Source organism: Strix uralensis, chromosome 11 (assembly GCF_047716275.1).
Source record: "Strix uralensis isolate ZFMK-TIS-50842 chromosome 11, bStrUra1, whole genome shotgun sequence".
NCBI lineage: Eukaryota > Metazoa > Chordata > Aves > Strigiformes > Strigidae > Strix > Strix uralensis.
This window is the reverse complement of record NC_133982.1, coordinates 16,164,009-16,186,304: the sequence shown is the minus strand read 5'-3', so window position 1 is coordinate 16,186,304 and position 22,296 is coordinate 16,164,009. Positions and strand designations below refer to the sequence as shown.

At 41.2% G+C, this 22,296-nt stretch overlaps 1 protein-coding gene across 1 annotated transcript in view; it reads left to right on the top strand.

Moving 5' to 3' along the window:
- The first annotated feature begins 2,300 nt into the window (after nt 1-2,300).
- Nucleotides 2,301-22,296, top strand: part of MCTP2 (multiple C2 and transmembrane domain containing 2) — a 121,192-nt gene continuing 101,196 nt past the window's right edge. Inside the window, exons 1-3 of the mRNA XM_074880573.1 lie at nt 2,301-2,411; nt 17,833-17,937; nt 18,728-19,266. Coding sequence (XP_074736674.1) covers nt 17,877-17,937; nt 18,728-19,266 — 600 coding nt within the window. The 5' untranslated portion in view covers nt 2,301-2,411; nt 17,833-17,876. The remainder of the gene's footprint in view (nt 2,412-17,832; nt 17,938-18,727; nt 19,267-22,296) is intronic.

Sequence of the window (22,296 nt, the reverse complement as noted above, 5' to 3'; positions counted from 1 at the left end):
TGCAGTGGCATGTTTTGGTGAACAAGTGAAACTAATACTATTACAGAACAAGGTTTTTTTCAGCTCACTTGGCACCTCCTCAATAATCTTTTTACTCTAGTCCCATCATTCTACTATTTTCCCAACATGGCACTCAGTGAACACATACTGATTTCCCACCTGTTGCATGTGTATTGTTGAAGGACAAATTTAAGCAGTGACAGGGTCCTGATAGGATAAAGCACAAAGGCCACATGTAGTCCTGGTAGCTGGCATGTTCCAAGGTAGCTGCAGCACTTATCACCAAAGACACCTTAAATATTTTCTTAGAACTTAATACAGTTATATGTTGTCCAAGAGAAGACAATTTCTCAAGCTAATCTTTTTAAGAGTCCATATTTGGGTAGTCTTGTAATAGTTAACTGGTTTATCTTTTTATTGCCACTAGCTCATGGAAAGCTCTTCTCATTTAGGTGGATACTGGGTATAAGAATTTAATTTTTGTATCTCTGTCTTCCTCCTGTTGCATCCAAGGAGCACTGTTACATTTTATTTTGGCAGATACACACATGCACTACTTCTTTTGCTACTCCAAAAATCAGCAGCCTTATTAGATTGCCCTTGGGCTCGTTTACAGTTTTTTCTCTCTTGGCTGTAGTCTTTGACGAAACATGCACAGAACTATTGTTGATACATATTTTGTGGGATCACAGAACTAACAGAAAAGTATTTTAAAGACTGTTGTTCTTGTTCCAAACTTACCTAATTATCTGAAACAATCTGAAGCTGATACGTTTTTTGGTTTAGATGAAAGGATGACAAAAATATTAGTGGCACAAGCTTGCTTTTTTCTCTGTTTTCAGTTTAGGTGGTTGTTCATTTTTCTGTTCTTGGCCAACTTCCACTTAAATTTTCGACTGCTTGAGCTGAGTAAAACTGGGCACCTCATCATTTAACAAAACTTTGGGAAGTTACATGCACTTTAGAAGTTGCTGCATACTTCTTGATATAATACTGACCACAGTAACCGATGTCACTGGGGCTGTACTGGAACATTAGGATCTGGCTATTCAAACATGATCTTTGAGTCAGGAGGCAAAACAAAGCTTTGTCATTTTTTTTTTTTTTTTGCCCTGATCCTGTAAAATTACTTGCGTGTCCAAGCAATAATCTTATTGATGTGTAGCTCCTCGTTCCTGATTTAGTGGATCCATGTGGGACTGTACATATGTGCGAATTGCTCCTCTCCAGATTTGGTTGAAAGAATTGGAGTAATGGCTTTTATAATGTTTTTCCCATGTCTTTATTCAGTGGTCAGTGCAATAATTCTTTGCACTATGACAAACTTTTACCACATGTGCATGACAATTTCTATTTTGCAATGGCATAACATGATTGCATCACCAAGTTTCAGTAGATGATATGAAGTGTCACTATGTCAGCTATGCTCTTAGGTAACACGCAATTTCTGTTGATTGGAATGATAGGCATGGAATGTAAATAAATTCCGTCACTAAGCTCCCCCCCCCTTATTGTTCTGCACCTCATGTAGTGATACCACATTCAATGGAGGTTAAACCTCACAGGCCAGAGGTGTGACGTGTGTGAGATCTCCGGGAAGGTGTGTGGTGGAGTGTGAGACCCAGAGTGCCCCAGAAACAAGCTGGTGCTGTGGAGGGGCTGCGGGGCAGCATCTGCCTTTCCATGCTGTGACAGACTCATGAAGAAACACGTGCGGGCCCTTGTTGCAGCTGCAGACGTGCCAGGTAAGCCAGTCATTTTACCCAATCCTGCCTCAGTTTCCTTGCCTGAAACGCAGAGCTGTGGTACTTGGCTCCCTTGTTGGGCACCTGGAGATGCAGCCAAGAAAAGTCCCGTGGCAGCGCTGCGCTTGATTTTATTTCCCTTTGCCTGTAGTCATTCACGTAGTTTCCTTTCTAGCTCCACCCTCACTCAGGGCTCTCCTGGGGGGGGTGCCGCAGCCCCCCTGCCCTCTGCCACCGCCTTTCTGCCCCTCGGCCTTTCGGTCAAAACCTGCCGGTTTTGGATTTGGGTGGGGGGTGCTCTGGGGGAAATAGTGTGGGGGGCGGGGAAGGGTGAAGGTCTGGGAGGGGATGTTTTTGGGGGCTGGGGATGCTCCGAGGGACATGGTCCAGGGAGGGGGGGGATGCTCCACGGTGGGGTGCCGCGGGGAGATGGTGGGAGGGGATGCCGGGGGTGGGTTGCGGTAAACCCGGGGGGGTTCGGGCGGGAAGCGCGCAGGGGGGGGCGGGCGGCGGCCCCGCCCCCGGGAGGGGGGGCGTGGCGGGGGAAGGGGCGTGGCGGCGGTGACAGCGGCACGTGCCCGCCCCGCGCCCGCGTCTGCTGAGGGAGGACAGCAGCGGCGGCGGCGGGGGGGTGCGGGATCCCCGCGGGCTCTGCCTGGCCCACAGGTAACGCCCCGGGGCCCCCCGGCCTCACCTCCGCCGTGGGGGTCCCCTCCTCGCTCCGGGGGCCGCGGGGCTGCGGCCGTGCTGGTTCCTGTTGCCGTCCGCTGCGGTACTCGGCGCGTCCTGTCGAGCCGCTCTAAGTGCGGGGTGACTTCGCTTTAAAAGGAAAATCTCAGCGGGTGGTAGGAGTGGCGGGGGGGTTATGTGATTTTTCTTTTTGCAATTTCTTTGTTTCCTGGAGATTTGGTGATTTTGCCTGCTTTGTGCTAGCTGAATTGCTGTCGTTGTTCGTACTTTCCCAGGTGTCCAGAACTAACTTTGCAGCGTGAGGCTCGAGGTTACCCACGCTTTGCTTCGCCGTGTATCGCTTTAGGGATGCTGCACGAGCTACTTGGACCTTGTGTGAATATTTTTTTTTTTATCTGTATGAGAAAATTTTGCTGGAGAAATCCTCTCCTTTCCCAGCCAACTTTCACTGAACTGATTCATCCCTGTGTGTACTTGTTTACTGAAATTGAGTTGGTTGGTTATTGACTTTAAAGAAGTAACCACTTAATAATAAAACGATCCCTAGAATAAAAACAAACAACAAAGGAAAATATTCACACAGGTACATCAATGTAGCAAAGTTGCTTTAAGTATACCTTTAAGGGAAATTTAAGATGTAAGCTATAGTCCTTTAAAAAAAAATCTGTTCATGTGCTTGTAATGAAATACTGTAATTTTTCCGTGATGTTAGCATAGCACAACTATGGCATCTGGCAAAAAAAAACAGTTGGTGCCCTTAGTTTTATGATAGTCAGTTGCTCAAAGCATGCTGGAAGTTGAATTACTGCTACATTGCATTAAGAAAATAGAAATTCTCACCTGTGTATTTTTGCATTAACTTTCCGTGATTAAGCTGTAGGATTTGTCAGGTATTTTGTTGTGATTTTGATTCATTCTCAGAAGATGATACTGTTGAGTGGGCAGACAGGACGAATGGGTGTATTTGAGTAATAATCTTACTTGTTTGATTTCTTGCTGCTGTTCAATACCGTCATAAAGTAGCTTATAGTAAAGCGAATAGACTTTCATATGAGGTAGCCTGAAGATGGATTCAGTATGTGTAGTTTCACTTTGCAGTAGCTGTGGGAAGAATGATTTGAAGAAAATGGTGAAGAGAAGATTTTCATTTTATTTCTTAAAAATTTTTGGCACTTGTCCTTTTTTTCATAAGAATGGTAAACTTGGTGCTGTTAAGAAATGTTTAACTTTGATTATATTAAAGAAGCTACAGAATAGTTTGTAGATGTGTGCGTTTAAGGTGTTGATTAAGAAAAAAGGGTATGAGGAAGGACACCGCTGTCGTTGGCAGTCGGTGGAAGGTGGGTGTCTAAACAGCACGTGGGTTCCTGTAATCATCCCCTCTTTGGCCAGTGCCTAAGACTGTAACAGAGGGTTAGAAGTGTTGCTTATCATGTCATTCCAGGTAATTACTACCATAACTGGCTCAACTTCACTGCAAGTTTTTTTTTTTCCCTGGTGGCTTTTGCATTTAGTAATATATGCAGCTGCTTTCCAACTAACTGCACTGATGAAATTCCTCTTACTTGAACAGATAATTATTCAGAATGTACCTGCTCAGCCAAGAAATGCTTCTGAGGAGAACAGTGGTTGTGCTTTGAATGTTGAAGTTCACTGGGGTTTGGGGATGCCTGTGACGAAGCTGGGGTCAGGCCTTGTGGTGGCTGGGGTGGGCTCGGGACAGGGGATAAACGTCACCTCAGAAGCTTCTCAGTTCCTCCCACGGAGATTTCCAGACAAGATTGAGTGTCTGCTTCTGCTGCTTTAGTCTACACTGTGCTGATTTGCCTGTCTCATCTCTAAAACTAATTTCTTACTGGTAGCTGAAGGTTGCCATGAGGCCTCCACCAATGGCGGTGAAATTCATGCAGGACACGTGTAACAGCTTGCGCCATCGCTTTGTTATGAGAATCTCAGGTTTTATCCATTTTGGTCACTCCTATACCATGAACTAATTTTAGTATGGGGCTTTGAATTGGGCAGTCTCCCAAGGTACAGAGACGTGAGGTCTCTCATCTCCATGCTGGGTGGGGTCCTTCTGCCTGGCAGCAACCTGCTGGCATGGGAGAGAGGGAAGCTTTACCTTAGCAGAGGAGAGTAGAGCATGCTAAATTATGCTCTGCATTTCCTCTGTGCCGTTTCCATCCTTGACTGGAAAATTGCTCCCGATTTCCTCAGACTTGGAGGATTTATGTTGGCACCCTTCCCACATTCCCATTTTACTTCCAGTTGTATTTATTAGATAACACACTTGCATAGAAACTTGTTTATAAGCAAAAGGAATGTTTTTCCTCAATCTATTCCTACTACACTTAAGCAGTTGTGTTCCCTGGGTCCGGGAGGCTGTTTCTCAAGACTTAATTGGTCTCTGTAGGATCATGAGGCTGTCAGAAGCACGAGCGCCTCGAACTCTGATTTCAAATTGAGTATCAGCATAACAGCTGTACCTGAGTGCACCTCTATTTTTGACACTGTTGATGCTATAAAATCAAGTCATAGAAGCAGAGGGGATATTGTATTTAGGCAGTTGGTGTGAATGGCAAGGATGGCTTTTTGTCTTCCATGTAAGGATTAACTCTCCATTCCCTTCTGTGTGAGGGTTCTGTTGAAGACCGAGAATGAAGAGAAACTGGGCCAAAGTTTCCCATGTTTGATCAAGTGATTGATCACCTTATTATGTGCTTGGCAATTTCTCGCTTGAAGAAATTCGTTTGGGTGTAACTACAGGTTTACCAGCATTACCACGGAGTGGGGTGATTGCTGTGTGGGCAGATGGTTTTTGTCCAATTTAGGGATCAGTAATAAGGAAGTCTTGTTAATGGAGACTTCGTTTGTTAGATGTGCTCCATCTTCCCTGGATTTTGGGCATCATCTGAGTAGTAAGGCACTATGGATGGACAGTCTGTCCGTCCTTCCCTGAGGATGCCACCTCCTAAAACAAACTTGGCTTTTGGCACCTGCAGTGCTGGGGTAAATACTTGCACGCCTGTGCCTTTATTTGCCCTAACTCATCATGTAGCTGCTCTGCATTGATATTAAGGAGGCTCTTACTGTAATTTTTTAAAAGTATTTAGGAATTACTAGTTCTCTTATTTATCGAAAAATGCAGTCATTTGAAAAAAACTGCACAACCAATCATAGGCAAATTTTAAACCTGTTAACCTGTTCTTGCAGCTTAAAAAATAATTGTTTAGTTACACTTAATGATAAAACTGTAAAATGGTAATTAATTTTCCTTGAAACATTCCTAGAATGGTTCTGAACAGAGTTTTGCACTGCATTATAAATTCAGACAAATCAATTATCTCAGGAAAAAAAGATATTTTGTATTTCTGTTGTGTGTGCCAGTTAAGATGTCTGTATGGTATAACATTAACCAGGCTCCTTGATGATCTGTACTTCTCAATTGAGAGTGATCATTAGGGAGGATAAAGCAGCAATGGGAAAAATTTGAGTGATAAGGAATAAATAGAGAACAATTACTCATAAGTTCACATAACTCAAGATTTTAGAAAGGTGAGAATAAAGGAGCAAAATTAAATGATTTTTTAAAGGTACTTTTCAATAAAAGGAGATACCGTTTCACACAAGCATGATTTATCTATGGAACTCATTACTGCAGTATCTTCCTATTGCTTAAGATATAAATGAGTTTTGAAAGTTGTTAGGCAAATTAATAGAGAAAAATTATGCTATGACTGTTAATTTTATCTGAATCTTTGTGATTTCTAGCTGAAGCAGCCCCTAAATCACAGATTCCTGGAAACCAGGAGATTATTTTGCAGGCAGAATCACTATATAATTTCCTGACCTTATATTCTTTCCCTGAGCATCTTCTTTCGGTCAGAGTTAGAGACAGTTGATTGGGCTAAATTGGTATTTGGAGTGATGCAGTCCACTTAGGTGCTATATATGATGAACATTTGGATGGGTTTTTCTCAGATCACTACTACTTCATTCAAAACAACTCCAAGCAGCTGAATGTTAGATTTAACTTCAGTTTTCACACTTGGGGAAATACCTGAAGTAAATAGTGTGCTCAGTGCTGTGTTTCCTTGAGTTTTGATTCCCTGGCTATTCGTAACCATCTGCTAAGAGTGCAGATTGATCTGACATTTTGTAAGGCTACACTACTGCTGCAAACTTTCATTGTTTTATCACTCGTGAAATAATTGAATTATTGTGTGAAAATCTGGAGGATGTTATGATTTCATTTTTGATTTCTATTTTTTTAAATGTATACTGCTTTTTTTTTAAGGAGGCTTATTTTTTGGTTATCTTCACGTAAGTGGTCTGCTGACCTTTAGGCATTTTTACAACCTTTGTTTTTGATGCTTACACAGCCTCCTGTTAAACCCTGCATCAAGGCTGATGGTGACAAATTGTGTGTGTCCCTGCCTTCCCATTGACTTTGGCTGCTGCCTGTCTAAGTAAGAGACCCTTGAGCTGGGAGCCATCAAGGCTACTTGTGGAGTTAGAGCTGGAATATTTCCAGTTTGGTCGTATAGGTGTCCAGCCCCCTTTGCCACCAGAGAGGACCCTTCTGTGGGTAGGTAGGATGCATAGTGTGACCACCTTTGGTCTTATAGGAGAACCTCTTGGTAACACTTGCTGGTGGTCCCTAATTAAAACTAGTTAGCTTGAATGCTTGCTTCTGGTTTCTTGGTCAGTGTATGGTGAGAGCTGGAGCTAAATGACCCAGAGGGTGACTTTTCTGCCTGCTGTGGTGGGTGCCTGTTTCATATGTATTTACACAGATGCTCCTTCACTAGATTGTTTTCACTTTCCCACAAAAACAACTTGCTAAAATACAAGCAAAATAGTAATGTAGGTTTTGAGATCATTGTTTTGTTTTGTTGGCCTCTTGGGATGGGGGAAAAAAAAAAGGGATATCTTATTCATATCCTTCCTTTCTGGGAAGTACTTGTACCCTTGACAATTCTTCCTGTTGCCCACTCCTAAGAACTACATTTGTAGTATGCAAAGTAAATTTTGCTTTTACTGGAAGCTTTAAGTTTGGGCAGACTTCATTGTTTTTGAAATTCTTGGAATTGTATAGCTTTGCCTTAAGATCAGAGATAAGAGCTAAATTGGAAATAAAAGGATTTCCAGCTCTGTGTCACACCATAAATTAAGATGCAGAAGCAGCGCTGTTGTCTTTTCAGGATTTATGAGTGTGTGCTTTCATTCTTTGCTCCTAAATTGGTAAGTCCTGCTCTAGAAGTAAGTTCTAGCCCAGACAAGGTATATAATCTGTATTGTTTGATAATCTCTTAATGGAGATGAATGGAAATCAGATGGCCATACTAATTTATTTGAGCAGGCTTTGTCAAAATTTGTCTTTGTTGCCATTGATGTGGAATTGGCGATGATCTGGAGCTGTCAGTAAGGATGGGGCAGACTCTCTTAGCTCATATTATCATGGCTGTGAAATTTATTTTAAAAGCCTGTCTCATTTGGGTTTAAGTGAGAAGGGATTATGAAGCTCAGTTCTTTGAAATTTTATTGGATACAAGTTCCCCTTAAAGTAAAATCCTATTGAACCTAATGGTTTTGACAATTTCAAATAAAAATAACCAAATGAAGTAACATAACTCAGCTCCTTGTCACTGCTTCCCTGGGTTTCAATTAGAATGTTTTTTGCTGTCTTCCCTCATGGGAAACATCTGCAGAACCAAATGGCAAATCATTAATGCTCATTCAATAGCAGGCTTTGTTCCTGGCTTCTTGTACTTGGAAACAATTAACTGTAGAGTTTTGTTTTGTCTTGTTTTTCTTTTTGTGTGCAAACATCTAATTCCAGTTATATTCGAATGGATATTGTAGAAGTCCTGCTATTTGAGATTGCCTGTAGTTCTTTTGGAATATACGCTCCCTTCCCAAATTCAGAGAGTGGTAATTGTGGTAGTACCTTTGTGGTTGGGGTGTGATTTTTTTTTTTTTTTTTTTTTTTTTAAATTTAATGTATAAGTGGCTGAATTATGTTTAACTTTGTAAAACTATAATTTAGGACACAAAACTCATTACTAGCTTAGGGGAAGATGCAGCCTGTTTCCTCCTGTTCAGGAAGGTTTCTGGTTCCTAAAATCTACCAGACAACTTTGAATGCCTCATAGAAACATTTAACAAAAACTCCATCCAGCCTTTGATACTAAGCCAATGAAAGCTGAAGAAGATCAAGCATTCATCTACTTAGGTGCAAAAGTTGTTTGAACCAGACAACCTCCTAACCTATTTAGCTAACTGTGGGCAGTTCGTGTTCCAGGGCACTTGCCAATTAGTGACTCTTGCCCATATCTGCTAGACACAAGTAACTGGAATGTGGACAGCTCTTAAATCCCTTAAACATTACTGTATCTTGAAAGGTTTTTATTGATACCTGTTGCAAAAGTTTTGGTTTTGAGCTCTAAGTGGTTTTACTCCATTAATAAGTCAGGAAATTGTATAATTACGATAGCTGAATTAGAATGCCTTTTAGTTAGCGTTCACCAGAACTAAACATCCACGATTAATAAACTCTGCTTTTTGTTTGTTAATTATGGGCAAAGTGGTTATAACTTATGCACTTAAAACTTAGTCTGAGAATATGTGAATGGGGCACGATAATGACAAGCATAGCGGTCAGTTGGACCTGTTCTAAGCTATCCTGCTTGGAGCTATGTATGCCTGAAAGGAGGATTAAAACCAAAAAACCTCAGTGTGGTAACAGTGTACAAATGAGCAGCCAGTGCGGTTGGGCAGTGTGAGGAAGGAGCTGTAGATATGCTTAAGGGAAGGTATTTGAAGTTTAGCAAATTTTACCCCACCCTGACTATGGCAAATTTACCCTGGATGAATCAGGACTGAAGTTTGTTTTTTTTTTTTTTTTAAGGACTGTGTAATGTGTCTGCAGTTTTTCACAATAAGAGTAGTTTTATTTGGACAGAAGTTAATGTCTTCATGGGTCTGTCACTTGAAAGTAGCATGCCAGGAGCTCTCAGTTTGGACCTAAGTTTTGTGCTGCCATTTGTGTACTGAACATTTTACTGTCATGACTGCAGGGGAGCAATGTGACTGGTTTTAGTTGCATGCATTGGCTTCTTCGTATTTAAAGTACTAAGTTATTGTCCAGGACCAAATTTATTCACCACAATCACAGCTATGAATGAGGATGAAGCTCCTTTAGTCCAAGAGAAAGGTATATTGGTGTCTTTGCTTTTCCATGTGTAATAGAATCTTGCTATTGCAAGTTTTACCCAGAAGTCAGGCTTAAGCAAGAGAAGTTTGCTTGACATTAGTGATTAGTTTGTATGTACTTCTTTTCTACATTGTTTGTTACCAGACTAGGTGTCTTGCTGCTTAGCTTTATGAAGTTAGCCATATAATTTATGGCTTATTCTTGTTATCCAAGCTGCTGTCATCTGTAAAAGCATAGCTTACTGCCAATTGTTAAAATTTCTCCTAAAATTGCATTTTTTCCCCTTTCTGTAGCAGGTATACCATACCCTTATTGCCATTTAGCCAATACAAAAATACGGCTTTGAAGGGTCTGTATTTTCATTTGTTGTTCCTTAGTAATTATTTGTTCCTGCTTCAGTATTTTTCTGAGTGTCTTACCTCATGATCCTTTGTAACTGAATTTTGGAGTAGCTGAAGATCCATGAAGTCCACTAATACGTTCATGTACTTTGAAATATGTGTGAGAGCTTTGTGCTTAAGTTATCGTGCTTGTAACATGGGTATAAGCGTGCAATGGTTCTGCATCCTCACAGTTGATTTCTTGGAGATTTAAGAAATACTGTGTGTCTTCCAGCAATACTTCCCTAGAAAAACACACCAGTGCCAAGGAGGAGCTTTTGTTTTCCCCCAAATAAACACTTGTTTACCAGTTATAGCCTGGAGGTCAGACAGAGATTCACTGTGGCTATGAATAAGTGTTTTCTGAGGCTGAGGATCTGATGACTGCTTTGAATGCTAAATATTTGTTTTATTCTTCATTTAAACTCCCCTGTGCTTCTCCCAGGCTCTACATTTCACTTGTGGTTGTGGTCTCTGTCCATCGTCAGTCTCTGTGCTGTTAACTATGTACAAGTTAGTTGTACTGATGATCGTGTGATAGTGCAGGAGATGGCACTGAATCCCTCAAACATTTGGCTTCATCAGGAGCTTCCCAAGGGCTTTGTTTGTGGGTGGGTTTTCCAGCCTCCCTTTCAGCTTTCTCGGTGGCAGTGCACAACACCAGATATCTAAGTGCAGTGATTTTCTGTAAGACTTGTGGTTCTTGCAGAAAATGAGGGCTATTACTGGTGCAATTCCCTCATTCAGTGATACACTACAACACACCAATCTATTTTCTTAGGGGCAGTTGCCTTCAGCCTCCTACCTTTGTGAATTCAGAGACTATAAAAACACTGGGTCATTTTATATACAGATATACCCAAACTATGTGAAGATGTTAAATGTGAAAGGACATTTAATCACACAGGTCAATACAGATTCAAAGTAACCTCTACTTTCCTAGGTACCCTACTTTCACCATGAGCTCTGGCCCTGGCACATGCCATGCTGCTGTTGGAAACAGGAACACGCTGTGGTAAGGAAGAAAAGAGGACAAACTGTAAGAGCCTGCTTAGGGCAGGTTTTTGTCCTGCTCAAGTTACCATCAGGCTATTTCTACAGATCAAAAGTGTTCTGTTTAAGCCACTTTGGTACATTGTTGGTGAAGAATCATGTAGAGCTTTTAATAGATCTTTCCTGTATAGTCACTGAGTTTTGTTAAGTAGTGTGACAGTAATAGTTATTTAGGGAGGAATGCTGGCAGTGCCCAAGTAATTTGCATATAAACACAAACTTCTTTTATTTAAATATGTGACTTAAGTGCTAGTAAAAGGCACTGACTGATTTGGCCTCCAGTGGAAATGAGTCTCCAATTTCCTTCCTAGGTTTGTTTTCCCTGGGAGTTATGAAAAGGGATAATCTATTTCTGTGCACCTCTTGTTATAAAAATATACCTTTTGTTATGAGAGAGATGAACAAGGGCTTGAAGGAGAGAATGAGGAGGAAGGGAGGCTGCAGGGCTGGATTCCCACTGGAGCTCCTCCAGATGAGCACCAGCTCCTTCAACACATGGGTCCCTGACTCTCTCTTGAGCTTGTGTTGCTTCTCAAGTGAGCCCTGATAAACCTCTAAGTTTTCTATTTATTTTAGAGCTCTCTTTATCTCACTCTTACTCTGTACCTACATCTCTCCTTCCCCATGCTGCTCATCAGCTTTCCCTCTCCCCCTACTCCTGGAGCTGCCCTGCTCTAGGTACCACCTTTCCCAGGGATCACCCAATGTGATTGGGAACAATGAGGTAAATTATAAAACAGATATAGTCAATGGTAGAGAAATATCCCTGTTGCTGGCATGGTTTCAGCACATGGCACAGTGCCTTCCAAGGGCAGAGTCTGTCACTCCAGGATCTATCTTAGAGTCTGATTTGACATGCACATCATCCCCTGTGGAACAGGGCTGCAGGAAGCAGATCCTCGTGCACAGGTGTCCCTGGAGGGGTCTGATGCTCGGCAGGTGTGACTGCACTGTAAAGATTGTATTTGATTGTACCAGCTTGGTACAGTCCCACGAATTAGATTGAAAAGATTGAAGGGGCCTTCTGGTTTGCACAGGTATAATTACAAGCTACAATATTTTGAAAGAAGCTGAAAGAGTGGAAGGAACTTGTGAAATATTTTTGTAAAAATACACCCAAACACTTCCTCCTTCCTTTCTCCCATACATACTCATCATTTTTCTCCTGTTTTAGAATAGACAAAAACAAACTGAAAGCAATACTTTTTATAAGCTGGAGGCAGGTGCAGGTTTTTTTTCCCAGTAACTTTCACTATCAGATGCTATTTTAAGATGCTTGTAGCAGCTGGTCGTTCTGTTACTTCTCATAGTTACTGCCTGCTCATAAATGTTGAGAGAAAAGCTCTCCAGATTGTGCAAAAGAGTCTCTAAGGAGTTAGAGCATCCTTGTTCATCTCCTGTGTGATAAGTGGAGGAAGACGTGTGCTTGTTTCATGTGTTTGAAACATGGAGCTCATCACATTTAAGCCAATTAAAAAATGAAAAGCCAAGCATGGGATCTAAAAGCCCAGAGCCTAAAAACCCAGGGATCTGTGAAAAAAAAACCCTAAACAACACCCAAACCAAAACAACACACCCCCCAAGTCTTACTTAAGATGCCTGTATTATCTGCATGTAATAAACAAGTTTTTCTTAAGCTTTGTATTTACCCTAGATAGTATTTCTGGTCTTTTGCAAGGACGGTAGATTTCTTCCCATTTACATCAAGAAAATAAGGCTGGTTTCTTTTGGTCATCTTATTTTCATTCAAGCATTGAAGCGTATAAAATTGTCTTTTATGAAGCACTTGTACTAATTTGGTTGGCAGCAACAGGTCAAGTTTTTACGTTATATTTAAGTTTAGCATCCCACTATGCTTTGCAAATGAGTCTGTAATAATAGAGCAATAGAAGAGCAGGATCTGTATCAACAGACTGGCATCATCTGAAGCCCTACTGGGAAGCTTAAGCTCAAATGCAATGGCAAGATTTGGAAGCTGGCCAAGGCATGACCCTGCTTCTGCAGCAAGTCGCCTGTGCAATGAAGACGTTAGCTACACTTCAGCAGTGCGCTCCCTTTGATGCTTGTTAGTACTAAAAATAATTCTAACACTGATTTCCCCAGGGTAATTAGCCTGTGCAGAATCAGATTGAGATTAGACTTTTTCTGGTGCCTTGTCAAATTTAAGTTCAGGTATTTAGCATATGCTGCAAGACACAGCTGCAGGAAGAAAAGGCTGTCTCAGTTTCTCAATATTGTGATGTATGTATCTAATTCAGTGTCCCCTGTTAGCTTCTGTGATCATACTCAGAGAGGAATGGCTTCAGGCCCACCTAGGTCAGTCTTTCATTTTGGACTTGTTTTCTCTGCAAAAGCAGCACAACGCTTGAACGTGTTAATAATCCAAGGGACATCCTACCCCTGGTAAGGTATTCCCTTTTCTTTTAAATGTTTTCAATATCATGTATGAGTGTAACTACTGTTGGGTTTGAAATGCTCCAGGAGAAACTGGTAACTCTGAACAAAGGGTTACTTTATTTGGGTGATATTCTCTTTTATCTGTGGCTGTTGATGTTTATAATAAACCTACTTCATTTCCAGATAAGGTACTGAAATAAGTCATTGCAAAGATGGAAGTGTAGGTTTCTTTTTCTAAAGTAATTCCACTCTTAGTAACGATTTGTATTTGACTGTGTTCTAGACACAGTGATGAGAAAAACTTTGTATGATCTGTTATAGAAATAACCACCCAGCACATACAGTTGTGGTTTAGCCAGCTGAGAGCTATTTTCCTGATATTTTCCTTTTTTTTTTTCACAGGGAGGAATGGTTTAATTTATGGCTCCTAGGGCCAGAAGGTGGAATTTATAGCAAAAGGCAAAAGGCTGTGAATAAAGGATCCCAGCCCCTTTCTACCCTGCTCCCTTAGCTCCTTCTTGAGGTCAGCCTCATTTCTCAGCACACTGAATTCAGACATTATAAATCTAAAGGGGTTATACTCTTTCTATAACTTTCAGTAGCCAAATACTGTGCTGCATAGCAGAAGTGTAATTACCTTTGCTTGTACCTTGTACAAAGTCTCCTGTGTTAGGTTTTAAGCCAGTGAATCTGTTGCTGAACAGTCAGAGATTGGGGTGAATAGCCTATGCCAAAACAGCCAGAATCAGTAGAGGTTTTACAATGAGGGAGTTTCATTAGTTCGTTCCAGTTGGAATTTATGTTAAGATGCATGCAAGTGAGGAACATCTTCTGAACAATCTCTAATGCATGTTAGTATTTTCAGCTACGATGGGTTTAAGTGTTGTTTAGCATCTAGTTGTAGCTGAAAACATACTGACTGAATCAGACATTATGAAGATGGATGGCATGTAAACTGACCCAACGTTTTCACCGTAATTGGATAAACAAATTGAGTGCAATGATTACTAGATTTATGAAAGTTGTAATAGCAGTGGTGGTATGCTCAGTTGCATTTTTATCTTCTTACTGGCTTTGAGGATGCTTCTTAAAAGCGTTAGCAGGGAGCGATTCGGGGTGCTTCAGTGAGCATTGTGCACTTCTGAGTGTGCAGGGAATGGTTACTCAGGGAAGAAAGAGAATGTATCCCATAATTTCCAATATGTAAATCAATTTGGTTTTGTTTGTCAGTTTAGTTAAATTGGGCACTTTTATAATGTTTTCAGAGTGTCTTGAAGTATTTCTCACTTGTGGCTTTTCTGGCTTCCTGACGAGACAGTAAGTGAAGTAGAACTGCAGAATGATTTCTCTAGGCTTTCAATGGCATTTGAAATATCTCTTATAGCCACCTGTTAGAACATCTAAGAAAATAATTTAGCTCTAAATATTATAACAATTTATGGGAGTATGTAGGGAGTGTTACAGTGAGAGAAACCAAAGCACACACACAAAAATCCCAAGGACCATAATTAGAAGATTCTTAGGGGAGGAAAAAATGCTAGAAATATTTGTTGTATCAGTCAGATGGTGAGATGTGACCAACTTTTCTGTTACAAACCCTGTCCTTCTTGCCCCTATTGCCCCCAAAAGAGGAGGAGACAGCAAAAGAAAAGGATATAATAAAAATGACAGGTGCAAACAAAAGTGGTCTCTCTGAAGGAAGAGACTAAACTATATGGATTCTTCTGAGCGTTTAAGATTTAGCAGCATATTAAAGAGAAGGCTGAAGAAGACAGGCTAAAAAGATTTTTTTTTTTTTTCTTATTACATAAGAACAAGGAGCCATTCAATTAAAAACAACAAAGTTAAAATTGGTAACAGGAAATGTTTCTCCTTTAATGATTTCTGTTTGCAGATTTGTGCCACTGATACAGGGAAAGAATAAAGACTTTGGCAAAGTACACTCTTCCCTGTGGTTGCTTAGGGAATATTGGGCGATACGGTTGGCACTGAACTTCTGAGGCTGTAGAAGGAATAGGGAAACCTCTGGCCTGTGGAGGATAAGGAGTACATGGACAACATGTTGGTATCAAGAACACGCTTTCTGCAAGCGAGGGAGAATTTATCTCTCTTTAAAATTATGTGTTTCTGTTGTTGTTGCTCAGTATGGAAAGGAAAAGCAGAGAAAAACCAATGTAGGAAGAAAGAACAGTTGCGCATGTGAATACGTGCTGATGTGACACGGGGGTACCCCGGGAACCCTGGCACCCCTGGCTCCAGCACCGCCTTGATCTTCCAGTGACCTCTCTGGGGAACAGACTTCTGGACGTGGTGGTGATGTGCTTTTTCTGCTTGAACTGGGGAAGTGAAAAAAGTGCCAGTCTGTGGATGGCTGATGTCAGAGTGCATATGCTCCTTAGACTGTATTTTTCTCAGATTAGAAAAGATTGTGTATTTATTTTTATTTGCATATTATAATAATTTGGATTAATTTTTTTGTAAATTCAATATTTATAAAAGAAAAGTTACAGCCACAGCAGGAGTGTAGGTGTAAAGGTTCAGAGGCAGAGTATGGCCAAACTTCTTAACAATCCAGGAATGGGCTTGTTTCTTCTGTGGCCTCAGTTCAGGCAACCTGGTGCTTGCTGTGCAGCAAATACCACCATTGTGTTGCCCCAGCACGGGAACTGGAGTGGGAGCTGCCAGGTGGCAGGTAGCTGGAGCCATCCCTGCTGTCTTGACCAAAACCCAGAAACTTTCCCCCTTTTTTTTCCTGTTTTTTTTTTTGTTTGTTTGGGGGTTTTTTTGTTTGTTTTATTATTATTGTTATTATTTTTTAAAATTTTGTTTATTTCCACTGTGATTCTGCCTGGCCTGAGGAGAACTTTGCTCATTCTGGGTTAAATGCAAGTGGGTCTCAGATACAGTACGGTCCCTGCACCATCCTTGCTGAATGGGCATTTCTGTTCAGCAACTGAGGGAATATAACTGGAAAAAACATTCAATTTGGGGAAAATAACTGGAAAAACCTACAGGAACAAGTCCGCTGCTAGGAAACAAAATCTCAAAGCAAACAAAATAAAACCAGCAGCAGTGGGTCATCAAAATGAGTTCGGTGGAGAATAACAGGAAGGGAATAGGAAGCCTTAGGAAGTGGATGTTGAGCTGGGTCCTTCCTTTATTTACACTGCCTTTACTTCAGCAGGTTTCTATGCATGTAGGCGAGCAAAGCAGAGAGCACTGGCAATAGATGAGTTGTTTAAATGAGTCCCAACAGTGTGTTTCGTAATGTTTTGTGCAAATGTGTTTAGCCTAATAATTTCTGTTATTGGTATGTGATGTAACACTACCAAGGAGCCCTGCAGCTGCCTTGTCAAGTTTCTATTTAAAGAGAGAAGAGCCCAAGTGAAAGCTGTGAGCTGACGAGATGAAATCCAGCCACGTCTCTGAGCTTGCGCAGAGCATCAGGTGCTGCTCCAACACGGGCATCCCTGCACCTCCAGTCCAATGTGTTAGGGTTAGCATTTATTTCTTTTCTCCTCCTCCTGTAAATCTGAGAATCTTGCACTTCACCCTCAGTTCAGTGAGAAAAGAAAGCCCTGCCATGCCTTTTTGTGCCTCAAATCTCCCTCTGTGAGGCTCAGAAAATTGTTTTTGCTTGTCAGTGATGCTGTGAGGGGAAAAAACTTCAGTTTGTCCATGTGCACTTTGATACTGGGTCTGACTTCTGGAGATCGAGGTGAAAATACTGTCTTAAGCTGATTATGTCTATACTAGCACACTTGCCTGTTTGGGCAAAATTTGTTACTGCATTGTGAATACACGTAATGTCATTAAAGCTTATTATTTTTTGTATGGAGTATAATGATGCTGATATTAATCATTTATAGACCAATATAAGTGGGGGGAGGATTGTGCAGCTTTAGTTATGTGGTAATACAGTTAGAGCATTTTTTGTAGATGCCTGAACACTCTGCAAGTATGGAGGGTTTAGTCATAAAATTATTTAAGTTATTAAAGTAACCAGCTATACAATCTCATTCAAATTAATGAATGTAAGCAAACAGTGATGTCCCTATCTGGATTCATCCTACAGTTGTATTTCTATTTCCTGTTCTGGCATTTTTCCTAGTGATCAGGCAAACAGTGGGATAGGTAATTTTTGGTCAACTGTACAATTGTTAGAATTTAAATAGGCTGTGAGTTTTGGAAGCAGCAGTCATGTAGTTAACGGGTATACATTTCTAAGGACATAGGTATATACTGTAACCTCTGTGTGCCTGTCTTTGGGATTGTAAAGGAATAAATCTGCAGGTTTCATCAGCTTTTTTCTTTATGACTTTTGATGATGATTTGACCCTCTGCTTCACAGGATAAGGATGGTTGCTCAGCTGTTAACCACAAAAGACACCATCCATGAGGATACTCCTGTGCACAGAGGTGTCCATTCGACCACTCCCCTCACGATGCAGATACAGTAGGTGATTTTGTTTTGGCTCCTTTCTTCTTGTCCCTCACTACTGTATAAATGCTCAGTATGAATCAACTCAAAGACAAGAGTCCAGTAGGTTTTCAAAATCTGTAAGTGATCCACTAATCCATTTTTATCTTTGTTTTCTCTCAATTGCCTTCTTTTTGAGGAAAATTAATCCTGTAACAGCACCTCTCACCGGCAGTGAGTTAACAAGGGAGTGTTTTGGGGTCTCAGCTGGGATTTCTCATGTCCTCTTCAGCCTCAGCCACTTAGTTTGTGAAGCTATTTTTTGTGTTGTGCTTGTCCACTAATATGTTGTGTAAGAATCCATGTGGCCTAGGAAGTAGCCAAAAAAACCCAACATAGGCTGGAAAAGTGTCAGCAGAAATTATGGTGTCAGCTTTGCCAGCATTTTTCGTGTGCTAGCATTATCACATTTTAACTCCCATCAGTAAGTTTTGTACAAAACCAGTTTCAAATTGGATAAATCTCAAACTTTCGCAAATTGGGACTTGTCAGAAGAAGAAATAGAACATCTCCTCTTAGCAATTGTAAAATAGTGGACAGACATTGCATTTTAGTGTAGGATTAAATACTTGTTCTGGCTGTTTTCCTCCTAAATAATCCAACCTACCCACCAGATTGTATTTGGTAGCACTTACTAATGCGACATGCTTTGTTTTAACTGTTTAGAAAAATGACTGAAAGTTTCAAGATGAGACAACATGAATCATAATCTTCAGCGGCTGTTCAGTTTCATGATTGACTTGCCTTCTTCCTACGTTCCTTTCAGTCACCCTGAGAATCGCTGAAGCTGGTTTTGTGCAGGAGGCATTGCTGAGATTTCCTCTTGCAGCAATGGACTTGGATAAACCATCCGTCTGGGGATCCCTGAAGCAGAAAACTAGACCATTCCTGCAGAACCTAAGTGTGAAAAAGACAAAGAAGAGGTCTAGCAAAATGGTAGAAAGGAAGGTCCACTCCTTGGACCGACGCCTGAGCGTGTCAGTGCCTGACATGCTGGAGGTGGAGACTCTTACAGAAGAACAAACAACTTATTCGAGTACTCAGGTGTTGTCAAGCTGCTCCCCCAAGAGCTTTTCCAGGTCTGTGGTGTCCCTGAAAAGCAGAAGTGCTTCAGTGAGGCCGACGGGAGAAGACTGGCCATGGGCATTGCAGCAGGCGACACGTACGGAGGTGACAGTCACCCACCTGGATGCGCAAGTCGCAGGCATCCCCGTGTCCGAGGGGAAGAGGAAATCCAGCGACGGCCTCTTAGAGCTGCTGCAGAGCGCCCGCCTGAGCGCTGCTCTGACGGACGAGGGGGCACAGGTAGGTGCCTTGGGCATCAGCCAGGCTCAGTGGCCGCCTCGGGCTCGTTGTGCTTCTCCTTAATTGTCTGGGTTATAAAGGTGTGGAGGAGGGGGTCCTATTCAAGGAAGGAATGGGGGGATAAAAATAAGCATAAATGATATACATATTACTGGAGACTAATTCAGATATCCTTTCTGTCAGTCTGGAGCTGCAAAGTAACCCTGCTCCATTTTTTTTTTTTTTTATTCTGGCAAGGTTATGATACTTCAGATTTTTCAGATTTGTTGGAATGGCTTGCTTAAGTCAAAGTTGCAGCCCCTTGAGCTCTGAAATGTGCTGCTGATACATTTGCTGTAGTTACCCTTTTTAGTTGAAGAGCTTACCAGGATTGCTATCTAGCAAAACCAATTTACCATCTGCCTGCTCAAGACCCAGCGGAAAGCAAGAGGTGAAAGGTGATGGGTGAGTGAGGTGAACTCTGCCTGTACCTGGAATTAACCAAAACACGCACGTGATGGGAAACAGTGGACATGTAGCATCATGCTCAGGACTGTTCTTTGGGTTTGCATTAGGATTATTTAGAGGAGGTGCAAAATCAGTGTTTCTTTTGCATTTCCTGTCTTGTCCTCCTTCTTCCCTTCCCCGCTGCCTCTGTGGTCAGTATTCCTGTGGCTGGATGTAATGTCCCATGAACAGGAGGATCAGAGACCAATGTCCTTCAAATCTGACATGAAACAGTGATTCCTGCCTGGCCTGAGCAAGATGGGGAATCCTGTGGAGTTGCATCAAGGCTTTATAATATAGACCGCAGGTGAAGATTGTGGCTGCCTGAAACATCTTAGGCAAAATTTGTTTATGTTTTGTGGAAGTGCAACTCCTCCCATTGAGTTTTTCACTGAGAAGGTTAGATTTTGAACTTTGTTTTGAGGCCTTTTTCCCATTACCTAGTTGTTGCAGTTACGGCAGCTGCTTTCTTTAGTCATCCGAGATGCAAACATGGGAAACAGACATTTTGGTTTAAAGTCCTCCTTTGGGAGTGGTGATTTCACAGGTTAATTAACATTTTTTAACTGCATGTTCAAAATGATGGTTAGTGCTGCTGTGGGGAAAATGGTCCTTTCTGATATAAAAGTGCTTGTTCTGCACCTCAGAGGTCTGTGTATTCTTAGCAAATCAGTGCTAGCTCCTAGTCTGTTGTGATGCAGTGTCAGACTGGTAGTTATTGACCATCACTTGCAGTTTAGTGTTGCTAAATTGTAACACATTGGCTTCAATTTACCGGAATGTACTATTCAGAGGTCTACATAAGAAAAATAGCTGAAATAGTATATCACTTTGTTTCTGTGCTAGCAGCTCAGTATATGTTAGATTGGACATTATGAACATGTCATTATTTTAGGAGTTTTCCCAGGTTGTTTTAATGATAACAGCCGTTCTTTCCTGCTGTTGTAGACCAGCAACTCTAACCTAAAATTTACTGCAGCAGCACCAAAGTTAATTTTAAATCCTGCTTTGACTTTGGGCAAACTAAGCGCTTTAGGAGGAGAAGTACCTGTATAGTGATGGAGTAGCTTAACTTCATGTGAAGTTTCCTCCAGATGCGCGGTCTGAGTTGGGCTATTCTCTGCAGCATTTATATCTTTCCTAAAATGTGTATTTGTATATGTGCTTGTGTATGTAAATAGTTTAGTATTTACTTTTGTGGCAAATCTCACTATGTGAATATCCTACCTTCCTTCCTGTAATCTGACTCCATTTACGACTTTTAAATACAGAAAGATTTCTTTTTCTAAAGAATACATAGGAGAGAGTGAAGCAAAGGAAAATAGAAATAGATAAGGAATGTTGAACAAATTTAATTATATTTAAGTTGAATTTGGTGAAAATTTCAATATTCAGCTTTTCTTGTACTTCACTGAACAGCTGCAAAATTTGTACCCTGGGTGCCTCGGATGGGAACAGTTTATTGCAGAGGTTCTTGGTCTTCTAATACTGAGTGGGGATGCTGTGAGGAGCACTACAATAGTTTGCATCTTTTGTGGGCATCATTGATCAGTGAGGTAAATCAGAAGGAAGGCAGATCCCTGGAACAAAACAAACTAAAAAAAGCGAAAATGTAGGTTGAGCTTTTTTCCCCCTGAATTGCTTGTCACATGCCACCTACTCATTTCCTCGTTATCTTCGGTCACCCAATATCATGAGATACTTTCCGAGCCTCATGCATGAGCTCAGTGTGGGCTTGTGGTTTTTACACTCATCTAAACTCTCGGTACGGAGCTGTCAGTGCTTGGAGCGTGCCATCTTCAGTAAAGGCTCTTGCCATAGGTACCGTATTTCCATTTGCTAAGAGATCTACTTTATCTGTTCTCTGCTGCAGCCCACATAAGCAAATTTGAAGGGTGAAGAAGCAGCTGAAGTTGCATTGAAACCTCCCCCCCCAATGATTCGGGTTGCAAAGAGCACTGTTAATGCCCCTTTTTGCAGCTGGATTTTGTCCGTGGTTGCACGTCATTGCTGAAGTGCCCTAACACCATTTCTTTCGTCTCCTTACTAGAACCTTGCAGTGAGTCACTGGCACACAAAGCCTCATCCCATTGCTGATGCACTCAGTGCCCTTGTATTTTGAATCATTCTTCTGCAGAAAACAAGAGGAGATAGAGGTTGTAAATCTTGCCAGGAGGAACATTTGATTGATTTACATATATATTTATATTTTTATATATATATATATGCTCCTGTTTGATTTGTTTTTAGACAGATGACCTGCTTGGATGTGGCCACGTTTGTTTACACTTTAAAGTTCAGAAACATCACTGTAGTTAGATAAAAATCAAGATTTCAGGACCATATTTCAAGCGAGGCTTTTGTCTATATTCAGTGATCTCATTGCAGTTAGCCACCCAGAATAATAGCAATTTACATTATATGGAGCTAATATGAAGAAACAAGCTTTTTTATTTAAAATTATAATCTTTGTTCAAAATCTGTCAATGTAATGCAAGTAAACAAAAAGCAGAATAAAGCAAAATCATATCTTTAAGGGTAATT